General features: G+C 37.1%; 1 protein-coding gene across 2 annotated transcripts in view; it reads right to left on the minus strand.

The window, feature by feature from the left end:
• LOC115216392 (small conductance calcium-activated potassium channel protein 2-like) overlaps nt 1–22,500 on the minus strand; it is a 307,457-nt gene that overhangs the window by 209,062 nt on the left and 75,895 nt on the right. The window contains exon 1 of one of the 2 annotated variants that reach the window (XM_036507184.1): nt 15,006–15,577. The exons of the other annotated variant lie outside the window; for it this stretch is intronic. Within the exon in view, the coding sequence (XP_036363077.1) occupies nt 15,006–15,048 (43 nt within the window). The 5' untranslated portion in view covers nt 15,049–15,577. Of the gene's footprint in view, nt 1–15,005; nt 15,578–22,500 lie in introns of those variants that run through there. 2 annotated transcript variants of the gene reach the window in all.

A 22,500-nucleotide genomic window follows, 5' to 3' on the forward strand; every position in this document is an offset into this window, starting at 1 on the left:
AGGTTTTATAACACGCGCCGTTGTTGACCATAATTCTGTATTAATTATTTAATCACGCTACCGATGAAAGCAGAGTATACCAATTAGTATCGGCATTAGAGCAAAGTTCTGGTTTATATTTGATTTATATAGCGACTTGACATCGGTTCTCATTGTAAAGGTAAGTGTCTTAGATGAGCAATCATAGAACCGTGAATCACGTCAGGGCAATCGTCGTTATTTTTACTGGCTATAGTAAAATGATTATTAATAAGTGATAACATATATAACGAGATTAATAAGTGATAACATCGGTTTAAACTTGCATAGTACAAGGTTTAGAATACTGTATTTCAAGTAGTTGAAAATTGAACTTGGATTTTTAATAAATCCCATGCTGTGCATAAATATTTATTAACGCACACTTATATGCAGGCGCGTACACACACATGTATGTACGAGCGTGTGTGTGTGTGCGTGTGTGTGCGAGTGTTTGTGTATGTGTGTGTGTGTGTATGTCTATGTACGTGTCTGTATGTGTGCATCTAATGTAATAGCTTAGCAATTAGCTATTGTTTGAAGTTTCAACGTAAGTTTAATAGTCTTCGGAAGGCTTTCATAAAAGTCAGCAATAAAATTACGAATAAAACATGCAGAATACTGTGAGGAGAAGGAAAACACAATTAATTGGTTAAATGGGTGTCGCGTTACTGTGACATGAAGTCAGTTGATAAATCTAGCCGGCAGATATTTATAGTGTGAAAGAAGAATAACTCACAGAGTTCCATTAGAAAGGGAGGTAACAAAAAATCGATTCTAGTTAAAAGAAATAAATGGCTAACCAAAAATATATTTAAAATAATAATAATAATGATGAAATTATTGTATACAGTGCTCAGTACAAATGTCTGGAAAGTGAACAGTGTATGAGTCAGATACATGCTTGCGTGTGTATGGAGAGAAGAAAAGAATTTGTATCGATATACACACGTATATTTTACAACATCTATCTGTGTTCAGATTGTCCTCGTACAGGGGCCATCCGGACTACCGTCTTCGCCGTGAACAAGAGTTTATCTTCTCTCTTCGCTCCTTTGCACAACATGGGCTCAAAATCTCCTCCCATTTTCACCTAACCCCCTACTCTCTCCTCTCTTCCTCTCACACCCACTTCCCACCTTCACTCCCACCACTTCTCCTCTCTCGCTCTGACCTATTTACTCTCCTCACTCCTACCCACTTCCTCCATTCCACCCTCTCCCTTCAAAGTCACCCCTCCATCGTTACCCCAGCCCTTCACATTCCAACCCCACCATCCCTATACAACCCCACCCCATCATTCATACACCTACACATGCACACACGCACACGTCAAGGTCACCAGCCCCTGTCCACACACACATACACACTCTCACATACACACGCACGCGCACCTTCGTTTTGGGATCTCCCCGTCATCCTAGCTCTCCTGTCTCACCACTCAGTCCGGCATTCGCCATAATTGATCGTTAAACACAATTTTTTTTTCTCTCCCTGTTTATTTGTGTGTTCCTTTCTGTAAAAGATTTTTTCACTTCCCGAGCGTTAAACTTATTGCATCTGTTTGTTGGTTACACACCCGTCTTCGTCTTTTGTTTATTTTTTGTAAATTCCAACTATATATATATATATATATATATATATATATATACAGACAGGTCAACAGACAGACGGATAGAAAGACAGATAGATAGATAGATACATACATACATACATACATACATACATACATAGACAGATAGATAGACAGACAGACAAATAGATAAATAGACAAATATATATATCTGTCTATCTATCTATCAATTTATCTGTCTATGTAAGTATGTAAGTATGTATGTATGTATGTAGATAGATAGATAGATAGATAGATAGATAGATAGATAGATAGATAGATAGATAGATAGATAGATAGATAGATAGATAGACAGATAGAAAGATAGATAGCTAAACATCCACCAACATACATAATTACATAAATCCAAACATGCACCTACGCATTTGTTTATTCACCTATACAACACGCATACACACACACACACATGCACACACACATGCACACAGCTCATGCGTGTATGCACGCACGTTGCTACACATGCTATCGAATCATACAGAAAGTAGGATGAAGTGAATATAGATGAAGAAAGCGTGAGTTAATACATGGGAAATGTTTGAATGAAACACATGGTGACAGAGGTAGATGGGGATAAGTGAATAGGAAGGTGACAAGAGCTTAGCTTAATGTTACGTATTAGAGAATAATATCCAAGCGTCAATAATTCGTAGTATTTACTCATGAGAATCTGAATGTTCAGGGTATAAACTCTGACATGGATATCTAGGTGAAAATTAAGATCATAGCGATGAAAGCTCAGTGAAGCAGTTATATCACTAAACAAGTGAAGTGTATTAACCGAAAATTGGAGTGATAATGCGAGAGCTGAAATCTTTAAATCTTTGAATACATGCATATTTAAATCCGCATGATTTGTGAGATGGAGCCTTTATGGTTAAATAATACAGAAAACTTTGCCGGTTAGCTGCTGGTAGAATTTGCCAAACATCAAATCACCGTCTATCCAACCGTCCATTTTTGTCGCCTATTATTCCAAGGAGGGCCGTGGTGCAGAGTTTGCAGGCACATCCTCCACAGAAACAAACCGTCATTAATCATTCCTGATGGATTCCCAAGCATAACCAACCGAGACTGAATATTGTCCAACAATTTTGTTCTTGATCTACCTCAAGGTCTTCAGCAAGTTGTGTCTCTCAATGCGGAAAAGGCAACGGCTCCTGTCGAGTAACGTTACTTCAGAGAACCTCCTGAAGAACCTAATTTAGGCCGCGTGTATTGGTCGTCGTACTCTTGGTCATTATCCAACCTTTATGACCATAAGTGAGGACAGACACGAAAACTGAATTGATAATAAATATAAGATCAGTGGTAAGAAGTCTACACTCATTCAGACCAATGCATCCCATTCCACAAGATCGAGGCACTTTATGGAAATATAAAAGAGTATTTCAAAGAAAGGCAGGTTATGACAACCGATACGTGGGCATAATGGGTTTGGGGGATATATGGAAGTGAAGACCAAGTCCCGCTGTAGATTAGATATTGTTCTTGTCGAATGGGAGCGTATGAAGTAAAGTGAAGGTACATTATAGGTGTTAGTTGCACTTGCACTATCAGATTCTATGGAGGAAATAACTGGAACATAAGCTGGTTCACAAGTTCAATTCCTGCACTATTTTCTACTGTACCTCCTTTGTCAGAACTTGTGTTGTTAAATCATAAAGTAGGCGGGGAGTCTATCTCCACATTATTTTCATATAAGTGGTTCGCTCATACAAAATTGATTTTGCATGTAAAAGATCTGCTCTTGCATATTCTATCCACTTGATGGTTGTGAAGGAAAATACGAATATAGTTAAGAATAGAGCAGAAATAATAGAATAAGTGAAATGAAACGAGGTATGCTAAGGTGTATACAAAGGTTTACCGAATAAGCTTAACGATGGATATCGGGCGACCTGGTTGCAGGACCGGGATTTCGGGTCTTTAACCGATTTCGGGTATTTAAATTTAGTGTTCTATACAAACGAAAGTGCTTTTTCTTTTCAGTTTAGCATGGGAGCTAACAAAGTCACCTGCATAGAAACTGCAATAATTACCGCTCCTCTGATATGGTTTGAGCGGTCATGCTGAGCTTCATTGTCGGATTCTTTGTTCCGAGACCCTTAAATTGACAAAAGTACTTTGACAAAGATGTGACATTGCATTTATTCCTGTTTCTAAACGAGTGGATATGCTGTATGAGGAAAATTTAGTTAATTTTCGTTATGCCCAATATATATACTTTTTCCGTGCCATTTTAGAAACTAGCTCTCTACACCTGTTCTTTGAACAAATATTTATTGCTGAAGGAAAATTAGCTGCATTTCCATAGTGAAATTCGTGTTGCGGTAGTTGTATATTGATACTGGCTATTTTGTTGTGTTTTAAAACCCAAGTCGCTATATTATTCAAACAGCTATAGCTAACCTTAACATACTTTCTATAAAAGGTTTTATAGTATCTATATAACGTCAGGAGGTGTGTACATATCAAGGTTAAGAAGAACCTACATATACTTGTAGACAACCTTATATTATAATCTAAATAAAAAAATAATAAATGCGCCCTTTTAAAGCCTAGCCAGGCTCATGGGCCCGGTTTCCCGGTTTCAATGGCGTATGTGTTCCCCAGCTGGACGGGACGCCAGTCCATCGCAGCGTTACTCAGTTGTGCCAGCTGAGTAGACTGGAGCATCGTGAAATGAAGTGTTTTGCTCAAGAACACAACTCGTCGCCCGGTCCAGGAATCGAAACCACAATCTTACGATCATGATGCTGACACCCTAACCACTAAGCCACGCGCCTCCACATTATAATCTAAACTGAACCAATACATTTTCCTCTCGTTGTTTAGTTGACCTTGTTCGTGTGTATCGACTGTCGTGGTGATAGTGGTGGTGGTGGTAGTGATGTATACTTTAGTTGCCTCTTCGAAATTTCCGGTTATAATAAAAGGCAGCTTTAATAAATATAAATTAGTTTGATAATAGGTTAAGAAATAAGTATGTTGATATTGTTGATGATACGCATTGTATCTGTACTTGGGTATTTAGAACGCTCGTTAATCTATATAGTTTTTCAGTTCAGCTTACATTATGAGTATACGTTATTTGTGTTTCGTTTTCAAGTTATGTCTAGAAAAACAACTATTTTTAGGTTTCTGTTTATTATAAATTTTAAATGAAATTGTCTGAATATGCCAATGAACATTTTTTTAAACTTGTCTATCACTCACTTTCTCTTACTCTCCTCTTTCTCTCTTACTCTCCTCTTTCTCTCACACTCGTTCCTCTTTCTCTTAAAGACACACATACATACACACAAACACACACACACATTTCATATTGGTTCTTGTGTATGCGTGTATGTATGTGTATTATTTTGATATATATGTTTACACATATGCATTGATTTACATTTATCTATTTATTTATTATATATAAGTATATATAAACTTGTGTGTATGTAGTTTATATGCGCGCGCGCGTGTGTGTATGTATGTATGTATGTATGTATGTATATGTATGTATGTGTGTGTGTGTGTGTATGTATGTATGTATGTATGTATGTATGTATGTATGTATGTATGTGAAGGCGCATGGCTCAGTGGTTAGAGCGTCAGGCTTACGATCGTGAGGTTGTGAGTTCCAATCCCGGACCGGGTTGCGTGTTGTGTTATTTCACGTTGCTCCAGTTCACTCAGCTGATGAAATGAGTTGTGATGTCACAGGTGCCAAGCTGTATCGGCATTGCCTTTCCCTTGGATAACACTGGTGGCGTGGAGAAGGGAGCCCCGTATGCATGGGCGACTGCTGGTCAGTCAAGCGGCGTCCTGTTTGACCGATGTATAGCGAAGGACAGAGAGAGCAGGAGATGCAGTAGATGACGTTGCTACAAGTGCAGGTGAAGGAGTCAGTGATATGATAGGGTCTATGATGTGCGGCAGCGTGGACGGCAGCAAGGTAACGGGCCGAGTTGGGAGGTTGAGTTAGGGAAGAATCTGTGGACCAAGAGATTTTGTAGGTTGTTGGCTCATTTGAAGGAGGCAGGGGTTGGTTAGGGAAGATGTGCGAAGTGGAGGGGTCAGGTTAGAGTCGCCGGAAGGCTCGGAGAATGGTGCGTTGGAAATGTAGGGAGGTGGGGTGGTAGGTGAGGGGAAACCGGAGACGGGTGACGGCGGGGCGGGTGCGAGGCGGGTGCGGGGCGAGACGGCAGATGCACAGTCCATATATATATCAGTCTTGTGGCTAAGATCAAGGTCTATTATATATTCTTATCAGTTTCATATATATATATATATATATATATATATGATATGATATATATATATATAGGAAAAATTGAGAATGGAGACAAACGCTTAGGATGTTATTAAAACATTTATATCTTCATATCTTCTACATATGTTTCGATGGATGCATTCAAAATACGCCCGACAGGAAAAATTATGGTCAGCTATGCATCAATCTCATCAGGAAAGTTATGAACAGCACTCATCAAATAGACATTTTTAAAGATATGAGTCTCCTTTTTCAATTTTTTCCTATTTTCTGCTAAATACGACTTACTTTATCTCGGAATCAAATCACACACAAGTGTGATCATATTTTCCCAGGACACTTAAGCAACATTTAACTTCCTTGTAATTATTCCCCTGGATCTTTGGTATAAATTGTACACTCATATATATATATATATGTATATACATATATATACACACACACACACACATATATATATATATACATATATACATATATATATATACATATATATACATGCACACACATGTATATACACATACACACACACACACAGACACAAATACGCGTATGTGTGTAAGTGTGCGTTTGTGTGTAAGTGTATGTGTGTCTGTGTGTGTGTAGACATATATGTGTGTATACCTTTTTTGTCTGCGTTCTTCAACCAACACCAGTTGACAACTGGTGTTGGTTTGTTTACGTCTTCGTAACTTAACGATTCGGAAAAAGAAACCAACAAGCTCAAACCCACCACCACCCCAAAAGAATACAAGAAAAAAACCCAAGCAAAATAAGTGCAGCGGTCGATTTGGTCGACTAAACCTTCAAGCCGGTGCCCCAACATGGCCGCATTACAATGACTGGAACAAGTACAGTAAAAAATATATTTGTTTATACGCGCATGTGTAATCTTTTTTTTTTTTTTGAAACATATCAAAAAAAGAAAACAAAGATGTTTTAGATTATCAATTATGAATGACATAAAATACCCCTTTAAAATATTTTTTATATTTTCAATGATTCTTTATTTAAGCAAATTTTTCTTCAGATATTGTGACTGAATTTAGAGATTTCATTAAGAAATGTTTCTTAAATTTATGTACGAGTATGTACGCTTGTGTCTATAAATACGCGTAACACATACATGCACTCGCATATACACACACTCACAGATATATATGTATATATATATATTATATATATATATATATATATTATATATATATATATATTCTTTTATCTTTAGCTTTTACTTGGCTGCGACCATGCTGGAGCACCGCTTTGAAGAGCTTTTAGTTGAACAAATCGACCCCAGGAACTATTTTTTGTAAACCTAGTACTTATGTTATCGGTCTCTTTTGCTGAACCACTAGGCTGCAGACACACACACACACACACACACATACACACACACATATTACAGTATCGTTTGTTTGAACCCCGTAAATCCTCGAGTATAATCCGCATTTTCCCCCCATAATTTAAAGGTCAAAATCCCTAGTGCGTACTATATACGAGGTTAGAAATGAAAATTATTTTCTAAGCAATGTCCGTGTCTCTATTTGCTGTCCGGCAATATTTGTTCAGACGCATTTTCTGATGTCGGGCGCGAAAATAATTTAAGCTAAGCCTGCACAAAAAAGCTACACGTTTGCATTATGTTATATGTACAATAATAATAAAGGACGTTACCGTATACATTTTTACAAACCAAGGACGTTATATAGACCTCCTTGACTCAAGTTAGAGAAGGGGTGCGTATTATACACAAGGTTTAGGCTTTTCAGAGGTACAGCCCCCAAAAAATCCCCTGCGTATTATACTCAAGGGCAGACTATACTCGAGGATTTACGGTATGTTATTCTTTCAACACGTTTCTCTGAATTGCGTAGAGAAAAATAGTCAAGCCTGTGAACTTGCCTCTCTCTCTCTTTCTATCTATCTATCCATCCATCTATCTGTCTATCTATCTATCTATCTATCATCTATCTATCTATCTATCTATCTATCTATCTATCTATCTATCTATCTATCTATCTATCTACCTGTCTGTCGTTACGTTCCGAGTTCAAATTCCGCCGAGGTCGACTTTGCCTTTCATCCTTTCGGGGTCGATAAATTAAGTACCAGTTACGCATTGGGGTCGATATAATCGACTTAATCCGTTTGTCTGTCCTTGTTTGTCCCCTCTGTGTTTAGCCCCTTGTGGGTAGTAAAGAAATATATCTATCTCCCTGTCTATGTGTACGAATATTTTTGTGTATATAGAATAAGTATATGTACGTACACACGCCTGCGCGCGCTTACGTATATGTAGCCATGTGCGTTTCCTGAACAAAATATCCGTCTTCTTGTGTAATAGCTAGTAATAAATATTTTACCATTGGTGAATAAAGCCAATTTTATGGGAGTTTACTGTGATTTCAAGTCTCACATGTATGGCTTCTCCGGATACTTGCGTAAGTGCGTATTTGTGTGTTTGAGTGTGTGTGTGTATGCGCATTTGGTGTAAAATCTTTTCGTATTCGTTGCGAGACAACTCTACGGCACAAAACGCTCTCGCAGTGGCGTCATTTCACTTAATGTAATTGCTGCAGCAAAGATTTTCAGACTGCAATCTGTTAGTCTGTACTAAAACCGTCGAACAACCGGAAAACAACTTATATACGCAGGACATTTGAGAGAGTGTGTGTTATAACATACATACATACATATATATATATATATATATATATATATATATATATATATATATATATATATATAACTTTCATCTCTTATCTTTTACTTGTTTCAGTTTCAAACTGCGACCATGCTGGAGTACACACACACACACATATATATATATATATAATATATATATATATATATATATAACTTACTTGGAAAAGGATGCGTGGCGTTCGATCATATAATAATATAAATAATATAAACATATATGCATATATACATACATATATGTACATACCTACATATATATGTATATATACATGCATATATGGGCACAGGACACATAAAAAAAACGTTGGTTTTTTTGGTTTTCCGAAAAAAAGTTCGTTTTCGATGTTTTGGTTTTTATGTTTTCATTTCTCATTGTGTTCAACGTTTTTCTGATTTCCTGTACCTGTATATGCATGTATATATACAAATATATGTAGGTATGTACATATATATATATGTATATATGCATATATTTATATATTATTTATATTATATTTCGCTATAGGGTCACTGTTATATACAGGGTAAAAATACATATACACAGATGCATACAAACACGTCCTTGCAGTTACATACACATACGCATAATTTGTGTGTGTGTGTGTGTGTGTAAGAAATTAAAATGACGAAGGAATAAAAAAATTGTTATGATGTTCATTAGCTTACAGCTGTTTCTAGTATAAGATGCAATGCAATCATAGTTGAATGCTTGAGCATTACTCTATACCCTTATCGGAGCTTCAAACATGAATACACACACACACACACACACACAACACACACAGACATACATATATATATAGATATATATATATATATATATATATTGATAATTATACTTAAATCTCTGCGTGTAAGGTTATGTGTAAGTACGTGAATTTGCATAACACACACACACATATATATAAAGCATGCATATATATATATATATATATATATATATATATATATATAATAAATATATAAAATCTTCATAAGAATTTATCAAGTAGCTAGCGTATTTTCTAACATATATATATATATATATATATATATATATATATATATATTATATATATTATATATATATATATAACATATACACATACATACAAACATACATGTGTGTGTTTGTGTGTATGCATGAATATGAATATCTATGTATAATCTAAATCACACACATACACACACACACACACACGCAGCACACACACATATACATGTATCCTTTTGCTGTCACAGAGCCGCTCAGCTGTTTTTCTACCTATAATATTTGTTCACTTTTATGCGTCTTCTGTTATATTTGCATTCACACATTGTTATTGACGTTGTCGGTGCTGTGATTGATGTTAGTGTTTACTGATGACAAAGCACTTTGTTTAACCCTAGGTTAGTCCTGGATCAAGTAAACCAATTAAGAAAGCACTACTAGTCGTGATCACCATATAACTGCAACAGTAGCGTGTGAGTTTGAGAGATATGTAGCAGTTACTTTCAGCATTTCAAACAACCACTTAGATATACCCTCGTTGGTTCACTCTCGCTAAGATATAATTTAATTACTAAGTATTGATCCCGCCAATTATTGAGGGTGTATACATCACAAAGGTATGAGTAGTACCTATAATTCAAAGGGCCAGCCTTATCACATTCTGAATTTTCCTGAAAGATACGATAAGGGCACACGTGTTTGTGGAGTGCTCAACCGCTTGCACGTTAACTTCACGAGCAGGCTGTTCTGTTGATCGGACCACCTGGAATACTTATCGTCATAATTGACAGTAGTAGTAGTAGTAGTAGTAGTAGTAGTAGTAGTAGTAGTAGTAGTAGCAGCAGTAGTAGTTGTAGTCCATATATGCGTGTATATACACGCACACACACGCATACATACATACATACATACATACATACATACATACACACACACACACATATATATGTGTGTGTATGTGTGTGGAGGCGCAATGGCCCATCGGTTCGTGCAGCGGACTCGCGGTCGGAGGATCGCGGTTTCGATTCCCAGACCGGGCGTTGTGTGTGTTTATTGAGCGAAAACACCTAAAGCTCCACGAGGCTCCAGCAGGGGCTGGTGGTGACCCCTGTTGTACTCTTTCGTCCCAACTTTCTCTCACTCTTTCTTCTTGTTTCTTGAGTAACGCTGCGATGGACTGGCGTCCCGTCCAGCTGGGGTGGGGGAACACATACGCCATAGAAAGGTCTATTCGTAAGGTCTATTCTTGCGTGCACTGTGTATTTGAGTAAATTACTTCGTTTCACACTACTCGAGTTCTCTCAGCTGTAATGAGTATTAGCCGGACGTTGGTGCAGCTCTCGGCTCCCTCTGGCCGTCACATCCCGGGTATTGTGCAACGTCAAGGATAGAAAGGCCGAGCCTCGACTACATACGACACATAAAACAATTAGCAAAAGCTTGGTATCTGTTACCAAGCAATACTTATTTGCGATTAACAGCTGACTGTATGTACTTTTATACAGTTAATTATACGAGCTAACGAGGCACAATCCCTACAGTCACACCTTAATGCAGTGATTCCCAACCTATTTTCCATCCAAGCCCCACTATAACTTTCCAGAAAAATATATGCCCCTACCGGTGGTTGGAAAAAACTTTTTTTTTTTTTTGTCTTTTATCACAATCATTTCGTCCGTCTTTACGTTCCGAGTTCAAATGCCGCCGGGGTTGACTTTGCCCGTCACCCTCTCTGGGTCGATGAAATAAGGACTACTCAAGCAGTGGGGGTCGATGTAATCGACTTTATCCCTCCCCTGAAATTGCTGGCCTTGTACCAAAATTTGAAACCAATATTTTATCACAATGTTTTAATGCAAAAAAAAAAAAATTACCGGTAACTCTTTTAAGTACAGAGTACAAAAAAGAAAGTACATTATTGACTAAGAATAAAAACTGTGAATGATTTTAATGAGAACTTTGTACTTGGCGACTAGGGCACCACACCCCACCACAATTTTCCCAGGCTCCACCAGTGGAGCGTATGCCCCACGTTGGTAATCACTACCCTAGTCTTAAAATCAGTAAAGGCACTGTGAACAATATAATTCTTAATATACGGAAAAAGGAAAAAAAAAAACAGTTGAGGGAGGGTAACGAGATGGCCATGACTTTATAGTCTCTGATCATCGACCAGCATAGGGCTGACCTGGGCTAACGCCACTTTATACAAATAGGGTGTCTGAAAGACTGTACAATGTATAAATTTATTTGAAACAACGTGCAAAGGTGATTTTGTCGGTTGCTGTTTCGGACTTCAGTCCTGATAACGCAGGCCTATGATCAAAAGACTTTCCAGCCATGACCATCCCACTTTTTTTCTATGTGCAGGTCATTCAGGACTATATTATCTACCGAGTTCTTTATTTCTTTGTTCTTTTTCTTTTGTTTTCCCCCGTCTTTTCTGTCTCTGTTTTTTGGGGGGTTTTTTCTGAAGATGGAAGGGTATGAGTCAAGGGGGATTTTGATGACATTTTTGGCTGAGTGTGCGTCAATATTTCATGTACGAGAAAGGGTCAGTAGGAGATAGGCATAGAGAAAGAGAGAAAGAAAGACAAAGAAAGGGGGAGAGAGAAGGAATGTAAGAAAAAGTGAGATTTAATTGTACTAGTTCAGTGGTTCTCAGCCGGCGTCCATATGGCCCCTGGGGGGGTTCATATAAGATTTTGGGGGTCCACGCAGCAAAATAGGGATTTGGAGGGTTCCCAATAGTATTTTAAGGGCCTCTGAAAAAATTTTGTTTTAGATAGTATGTATTGGTATGTATTGAAAGAAACGATAAGGTTTCTCGCTCCAGCATTTTGCATAGTTTAACTTAGACAAGTTAGTGTGTGAAAAACAAATTAGAAATTTTGAAAGAAGTATCTATATGACTATTGGGTATCGAATGGCTATAGGGGTCCACCAGAATAAAATAGTAAACAAAGGGGCCCATAAGTAAAAAAAATTGTTGAGAACCCCCGTTCTAGTTGTTGAGATATCCGATATCGAGTCAACCTATGATCAAAAAAGTTCCAGCCGTGGCTGTCCTGTTTGCTTGCTTGTTTGACTGATTGTTTCACTGCTAGTGTGTAATAGAATTACATTGTTCAATGTGTCCTTGGCTTGTTCATTTTTTCTCCCCTTTCCTTTTCAAGACGATAGTGTGATTTGAGTGAGATTTAGCTGCTATTTCTAGCACACTGAACGACAATGGCGTAGAGAAGTTCCCTCCTCGATTGGCTTGAGTAAGATTTAGAGTTAAGATTAAGTGTATCAGTGTGTGTGTGTGTGTGCGCGCGCGTGTTTGTGTGTGTGAATGAGTGTGTGTGTGTGTGTGTGTGTGAGTGACAGACAGACAGACAGACAGGCAGAGGGTGAAAAGAAGAGAAGTTCATTAAAGAAACAGTGAAGGGAGTGTGTGCATGTTTGTGTGCATGATTTCGTGTCTGTGCGCTTGCGCACCTGGGACGTTTCTAGTGCATGTGTGTACATGCGTGCGTGCGTGCGTATGCTTGAGTATCCGCGTGTACATGTATATATGCGTGCGTGTCTGTGTGTGTGTGTGCGTTTACCTCTGTTGCGTGTGTGTATGTTTGTGTGTGTGTGTGTGTGTGTGATTACATGTACGGATTTTTATTATGTATGTTTATAAGCGCACATGCATGCATGTATGTGTGTGTGTGTGTGTGTGTATGTGTACTTGTGCATCTGAATTTGAGTGTGCATGTGTTTATAAGTAAGGTTTTTATATGTACGCTTATGTATTTCTGCATATGCGTGTGTGAAACGCGTGTGTTTGTTTATGAAATTGAAATTGCTTTTGTAAATAAATAATATATACACGCGTGAAGTAAACAAACCGCTACATGGATGCAAATACACCAGCACTTAAACACACACAACAACACACACACACACACACACACACACATACACACACACACAAACAGATTACAGAAACAAAGTCATCACACCTGCACACATACACACTAAACAACACACACAAACAGATTACAGAAACAAAGTCATCACACCTGCAGACATACACACACACACACACACACACAAACAGATTACAGAAACAAAGTCATCATACCTGCACACATACACACTAAACAACACACATACACACACACAAACAGATTACAGAAACAAAGTCATCACACCTGCACACATACACACTAAACAACACCACACACACACACAAACAGATTACAGAAATCATCACATCTTGCACACATACACACTAAACAACACACACTAAACAACACACAACACACACAAACAGATTACAGAAACAATGCATCAACCTGCACACATACACACACACCACACACACCACACACACACACACACAAACAGATTACAGAAACAAAATCATCACACCTGCACACATACACACACACCAAACAGATTACAGATCAAAGTCATCACACCTGCACATATACACACTAAACAACACACACACACAAACAGATTTACAGAAACAAAGTCATCACACCTGCACACATACACACACACACACACAAACAGATTACAGAAACAAAGTCATCACACCTGCACCCACAACACACACAACTAAACAACACACACACACACAAACAGATTACAGAAACAAAGTCATCACACACCTGCACACATCACACTAAACAACACACAACACACACTAAACACACCACACACACAAACAGATTACAGAAACAATGTCATCACACCTGCACACATAACACACACACCACACAAACAGATTACAGAAACAAAATCATCACACCTGCACACATCACACACACACACAAACAGATTACAGATACAAAGTCATCACACCTGCACACATACACACTAAACAACACACACACACAAACAGATTTACAGAAACAAAGTCATCACACCTGCACACATACACACACACACACAAACAGATTACAGAAACAAAGTCATCACACCTGCACACATACACACACACTAAACAACACACACACACACAAACAGATTACAGAAACAAAGTCATCACACCTGCACACATACACACTAAACAACACACACTAAACAACACACACACACAAACAGATTACAGAAACAAAGTCATCACACCTGCACACATACACACACACACACACAAACAGATTTACAGAAACAAAGTCATCACACCTGCACACATACACACAAACAGATTACAGAAACAAAGTCATCACACCTGCACACACACACACACACACACACTGAAGTTTACAAGGAGAGACTCGCACACTCACACACTCACACAGGTAAAACACATTACACAAGCGCCCAAACGCACGCACACTAATAACCGATTGGATCTTAATAATAATTTTTAAAGCGATATATCATTATAGTATTTACTTTCGGTTTCAGTAATAAAACTGAAAGTCTCACCTCTTCTTCGCTCTCTTCTTCATCATCATCCTCCTCGTTGCAGTTCATCGTTAAATCCGAATCTTAAAGCAGGAGCCAGATTGAAGTATCTCCAATAATTTCATCACTGTGTTTACCTTCAGCCTTCCATCCTTCCTTCTTCCACCCTCCACGCACATACACACACACACACACACACATACACACGCGCACACACGCACACATACACACATACACACGCACCTTCCTTACTTTCTTTTTGTTTCTCTTTTACTTTCTCTTTCTCACTTTTCTTTTTCTCTCTTCTTTCTTCTTTTTTTTTTTTGCCTTTATTCCGCTAGCCGAGCGACATTCCGGACTCAATCATTTACCTCAACCGCTCCTTCTTTCTTTCTTTCCTTCCTTCACTTCTTCCTTTCTTTCTTTCTTTCTTTCTTTCTTTTTTTCTTATTAACAATCTGCCAACTCCTCTCTCTCCCCGCCACCTCCAGGTTGCGCATCATAACAAACACTTAACGCATTCTTTAGACGAATGACACCAAGGGACGTTGAGTCTCTACGTGGTAGATTAGAAAACATTGGCTTTTAGCGGTTAAATATCCCTGAATTCAAACCCTCCTCTCAACACACATATATATATGCACACAGTACATATATATATATATATATATATATATACACACACATATGCTTATATATATATGTGTGTGTTTGCACATATATGCATGTATATATGTATATATATATATATATATATAATATATATAATATATATGTATGTATATATGTATATGTATATAAAAATATATGTATATATATATATGTGTGTGTTTGCACATATATGCATGCATGTATGTATATATATATATATATATATATATATATATATATATATGTATATATGTATATAGATATATATAAATATATATTATAATATATAAAATATATATGTATATAGATATAGATAAATATATATTTATATATATATAATATATATATGTAATATATATATAATATATACATGTATATATATATATAAATATATATGTATATATATTAATATATATATATATACACACATGCATATAGACATATAATTGTATATATATAATATTTATATGTATGTATCCATGTTACATTATATATATATATATATATATATATATGTATATATATATATATGTATATATATATATATTATATATATATATTATATATAATTATATATAATATATATATTATATATATATTATATAACTATATATGTATGTATGTTTATATTTGATGATGTAGTATGTTAAATGATGATGACTTCAAAATCGATAATAAATGACTAGATAAATAAAATGACGGGATGGTCATGGCGAGATTTCTTTTGACCATATATATATATATATATATATATGCTCAATCAGGTTTGATCTGGGCTTACAAAACGACAACCGTAACAACAACACCAACAGTAACAACCTATTCTTGGACGTCTTGTTCAAATATATTTTCATTTTTCTCTCTTTCTTATCTCCCTTCTCTTTTCACTTTTACACATTTCTTTTTTTTTCTTTTTCTTTTAGTTTTCTCTGACGAACGCTCGTCCCGCCACTGTCGTTCACCATACATTTAAAAATTTTTAATTTTATTTCCCTTCTATATTGTTCCTTTGCAAATTCACTCTCCCTTTTTTTGCAACCCACCACCCTCATTTTCTCCTCTCCCAACACCCTATATGTTTCTATATCATCTCTTCTAATATTTCAATAAAACGCATTTATGAGAGCGTCGGACGAAATTCCCTGCGATAATATTTTCTTCCTTACACCTCTTTACGTCCTGCGTTCAAACCCCACTGAGACCGATTTTATCTTTCAACCTTCCGATACGATAAAGTGCCAGTCAAAATCTTTGGTGTCAGTTTAATTAATGAAACCCGTCCCCATACAAATTTCATGCCTTGTACGTAACTTCCAAACAAATATTATTTTACATTTCGTGCTGTGTATATTGTTTAAAACCGGCTCTTCCCAACATTTTTTTCCGGTTAAGATCTTATTGTTAAATTCTTATTTTTTCTTTGCGAACATGTTTCGTTTGTTCCTTCATTTTTCATTCATTTAATAAAGAAATCCCTTCAATTTTCATTCATTTACACACTAAATCACATAATCACCACACACTCAATTTCTTACTTTCTTCATTCGTTCAGTTTAAAATATTGATCTTCTGCCTTCTCTCTCTCTCTCTCTCTCTCTCTCTCTCTCTCTCTTCTCTTTCTGTCTGCCTGTCCTCTCTCTCTCTCTCTATTTCTATCTTTCACTCACTCTCACTTATTCACTCACTCACTCACTCACTCACTCATTCACTTACTCACTTACTCAATCACCTCACTCACTTTCTCTCTCTATCTCGACAAAATAAATAAATAAATAAATACATTTTTAAAAAAAGCACAATGTTCATTGCACTGGGTACTCACCAAAATTTTTTTCCTTTCCTGTAAAGGAATATTGTTAAAATTTTGCATTTGGTCCAGTACGGTAAAGCCAGCTTTAACTAAGACACCAACCATGTACTATATACAATATTCTGTTTACTATGTGTATAAATATATATCTCTATGTGTACTGTATACCGCTCCCACCTTACTCGGTGTCTTTAAAATTGCGGTCCGATACCAAGATGCGTTACTTTCTTTTGAGCTTTCGTTTCTCTTACATTTATAACATCCTTCGTGTGTATATACATACATATATGTATGTATACACACACACACACAAATAATACACACACATATATATACATAGATACATACACACACACACACACATATATATATATATTTATATATTTGTATATACGTATATATTATTTATTTATTTTGGTAAATTTCTTCTTTTTCCATGTTTTTGTCTTCCATTTTAAAACATACTAACTTTGATACATATATAGAAATTCATACGTACACACACACACACACACACACACACACACACATACACACACTCACTCACACACACTCACACACACACTTGTATTTATCTAAATAGCTAACACACTCTCCTCCTCCCCTCTCTATGTACCTTTTTCTCTCCCTATGTATATATTATATATATATATATATACACACACACGCACACACAGACATACACATATACAGAGAGAGAGAGAGAGGAGAGAGAGAGAGAGAGAGAGAAGAGAGATAGAGACCATCTATGTATCATGCATAACGTATACACACGCGCAAACACACACGCATCTATACACACATATTCGCGCACACACACGCGCTCACGCGCACACACGTCTGTATATCTCTCCTTTCCTTTATATATGCATATAGTTATGTGTGTGCGCGTGTGAGTGTGTGTGAGTGTGTGTGTGTGTGTATGTGCGTGTGTGTATGTGTGTGTATGGATAGATGGATGGTTCTTCGCCGGTTTCGACGATGGAAATTCATCTTTTTGCTTTACATGTTCATTGAATGACCATGTAAGCAGCGAAGTATTCCAAAGACACGTGTATTCTTAACGGAGTTCATAGGTAGAATCAAAATAATGCAATATGTAATAAGACTGTTATTTCAATCTTCGGGCATAAACCATGCGGGGGACTTCTGCATATTAGCTTCCATCTAATATATTTTACCTACGAATCATTAATCCACACGGGACTCTAGAAAATGACATCCATCCAAAAAGCCACTCCGGACCACATGGTTGCAAAGGGAACTTTCAACCGTATTCTTACATACATAGGGGGAGAATTCACAAAAAAAGACGAAGACAGGTGGTGTAGACAACAAACAGATGTATTAGTATAACGCTCGGGAAGTGAAAAAGTCTTTAACATTTCGAGCTTACGTCTTCCACAGAAAGGAATACAGAAAGAAACAAGGAGAGAAAATAAAGAATGTGTAGTGGCTAGCAATCTATCATGGCGAGCATACATACATACATACATACATACATACATACATGCAACACACGCGTGCACACGCCTATTGGTTTCAAATTTTGGTACAAGGCTAGGTATTTTGGCTCAATTGGCACTTATTTTGTCGACCTCGAAAAAAATGAAAGGCAAAGCCGACCTCGGCAGAATTTGAACTCAGAATGTAAAGACGGACCCAGCGTGCTAACGATTCTGCCAGCTCGCCGCCTTATACACATACATATATATTGTACACGCATACTTTGTTTGATAGATAGATAGATAGATAGATAGATAGATAGATAGATAGATAGATAGAAGATAGATAGATAGATAGATAGATAGATAGATAGATAGATATGAACATACATACTTATGCGTGTGTGTGTGTGTTTATGGTTGTGTGTCTTAGAAAGATAGGAACGGATAGACAGAGAAAAATAGGGTATGAGAGAGAGAGAGAGAGAGAGAGAGAGAGAGATAAATGGATAATCTAGAGCAGTGCGTGTTCGCTCTCCATCTAGCTATCGTAATCATAATCATCGTTATATTACATTTGCTCGTTTTCCATGCACACACACAACACACAACACACACATACATATACAGAGTGAAGCATCACACATGAAGCATCACCCATGTATACACACGCAACACACACACACACACACACACAAGATCACGTACGGACATGCACATCCATGCACATTCATAAACCCATGCTATTACACGTCCCTGATTTACGATTGGATGCTCATTAACTTCAATCTGTCCCACCTTGCTTTGCAACACGTTACTTATCCAACACATTCAATCACTTTTCAAGAAAGAAGCCGCATAGCATGCATTAGTTATATACATTCGTTCGCGCAGGTATACTTACATGCAAACGCGCTTGCGGTTACACGGGTGTATGGGTGTATGTATGTATGTAATATGTATATCTCAATCTACATTTCTGCCTATCAACCCATCCATCTATCTATCTATCTATCTATCTATCTATCTATCTATCTATCTATCTATCTATCTATCTTCTATCTATCTATCTACCTACCTACCTACCTACCTACCTACCTACCTACCTACCTACCTACCTACATACCTACCTACCTACCTACCACCTACCTACCTACCTACCTACCTATCTATCTCTATCTATCTATCTATCTATCTGTCTGTCCATCATCCATCCATGCATCTCTCTGTCCATCTATCCATCCATCTCTCTGTCCATCTATCTATCTATCTATCTATCTATCTATCTATCTATCTATCTATCTATCTATCTATCTATCTATCTGTCTGTCTGTCTGTCTGTCTATTTGTCTTTCTGTCTGTCTGTCTATCCATTCATCCATCCATTCATTCATCCATCCATCCATCCATCCATCCATCTCTCTCTCTCTCTCTATCTATCTATCTGTCTGACTGTCTGTCTGTCTGACTGTCTGTCTGTGTGTCTGTCTGTGTGTCTGTCTGTTTGTCTATCTGTAGATACATATAAGTTTAAGAAATGTCTCATAAAGTGCACCTTCTAATGCTTTCCTAACTTCCACATCCATAATCATGGATGCAAACATATACGCTTCCATCATATACTCTCTTCATACACACTGACATACACAGTCACATATACACACATACAAACACACACACACACACAAACTCACACATACGCTCACGGAGAAATAATAACCATATGTATATATGAATACGTATGAGTTAAATATTTGAGTAATATGTGTGAATATGTATGTGTATGCAGGTATACTCAACACACGCACGTATGCATACACACACATACACACATGTACACACACATACACACGCACTCACACACACACACACTCTCTCACACACACACAAGCGCAAACACAATTGTATATTCTCTGTCGATCTATAAACCTGTTTGTTCACTCATTGAGCATAGTCAGTCGATAACAGCAATAATATCAAAACAACAACAACAACAGCAACAACCACCACACTAAAATTAAGAACAACACTAGCAAGAAGACAACAGCAGCAGCAGCAGCAACAACAACAAAAACAACAGTAATAACGTGTGTCTAAACAAAGACCAATCGATGGACGTGTAATAAAAGTAATCTCGTCGCTCTGTTTTACACGTTTCTCTAAAGCGATAGAGTCAAAGTCTTGCCGATTTTTGCTTGTTTGACTAAACTATTAATTTAGACATATGAAATTCTGTTGGAGTATGGATTTACAATAATGCAGGTTGTTAGGTGTTACTTAATTTGCCGGACAAATTAAAGTGGGATACAGTAATGAATATATGCTGGACGACAAATCCGACATATATTAATTATATGCCACATTACACACACACACATACACACATACACACACACACACACGCACACACACACATGCACAGTTATATATAATATACACATACATAAGTATACATAGAGCAATGTGACTATACGTGTGCCGATGGCAATTTCTTCGTCTTTGGACGTTTTCCTTTCTCCTTTCCGACGAAGAGCTATGCTCGAAACCTCAAACTCTCTCCTCTCAAACCGAGAGTCAAAAATAATATATTTCTTGTGCACGTCCTCACGTTCGTTTCTTTCGCTTTTTTTATTTGAGTTGTTTATTTATTTGAATTGACTATATATATATATATGTGTGTGTGTGTGTGTGTGTGTGTGTGTGTGTGTGTATGTATGTATGTATGTATGCATGTATGTATGTATGCTTCTATGTGTATGCATGTGTGTATATATTATATATATATATTATATATATATATATGCATGTATGTATGTGTATATATATATATATTATATATATATATATATATATATATATATATATATATATATAGTGTTATACATACATATACACATCCATATGAACAAGAATTAAGCCACTTTGCTTTTATCCTTTTGGAGGTCGATAAAAGAAGTAGCAGTTGAGAAATTTGGTTGATGTAACCGACTAGCCTCTCCCCCAAAATTTCGTGCCTTGTGCGCATAAGATCACCATCACCATCATCACCATCATTCTCATCATCATCATCATTATTATTTTGCTGGGTATGGTGGAACGTGTCAGCTGCCCACAGCCAGCAGACTAATTTTTATCATCATCATCATCATCCTCATCGTCATCATCATCATCATCGACATCATCAAGGCGGTGAGCTGGCAGAATTTTTAGTACGCCGGACGAAACACTGAGCGGCATTTAGTCCATCTTCACCTCCTGGGTTCAAATTCCGCCGAGGTTGACTTTGCCCTTCATCCTTCGGGGGTCGATGAAATAAATACCAGTTGAGTACTGGTGTCGATGTAACTGACTAGTCCCCTTCCCCTAAGAATTTCAGGTCGTGTGCCTATAGTAGAAAGGATTATTATTATTAAACGTTTGCACGCCGGGCGAAATCCTTAGCAGTATGTCGTCTGTCTTTACGTTCTGAGTTCGAACTCCGCCGAGGTCGACTTTGCCTTTCAACCTTTCGGGTCGATAAATTAAGTACCAGTTGTACACTAGGGTCGATCTAATCGACTGGCCCCCTCCCCCCAAATTTCGGGCCTTGTGCCTAGAGTAGAAAAGATTATTATT

This window comes from Octopus sinensis, linkage group LG1 (genome assembly GCF_006345805.1).
Source record: "Octopus sinensis linkage group LG1, ASM634580v1, whole genome shotgun sequence".
NCBI lineage: Eukaryota > Metazoa > Mollusca > Cephalopoda > Octopoda > Octopodidae > Octopus > Octopus sinensis.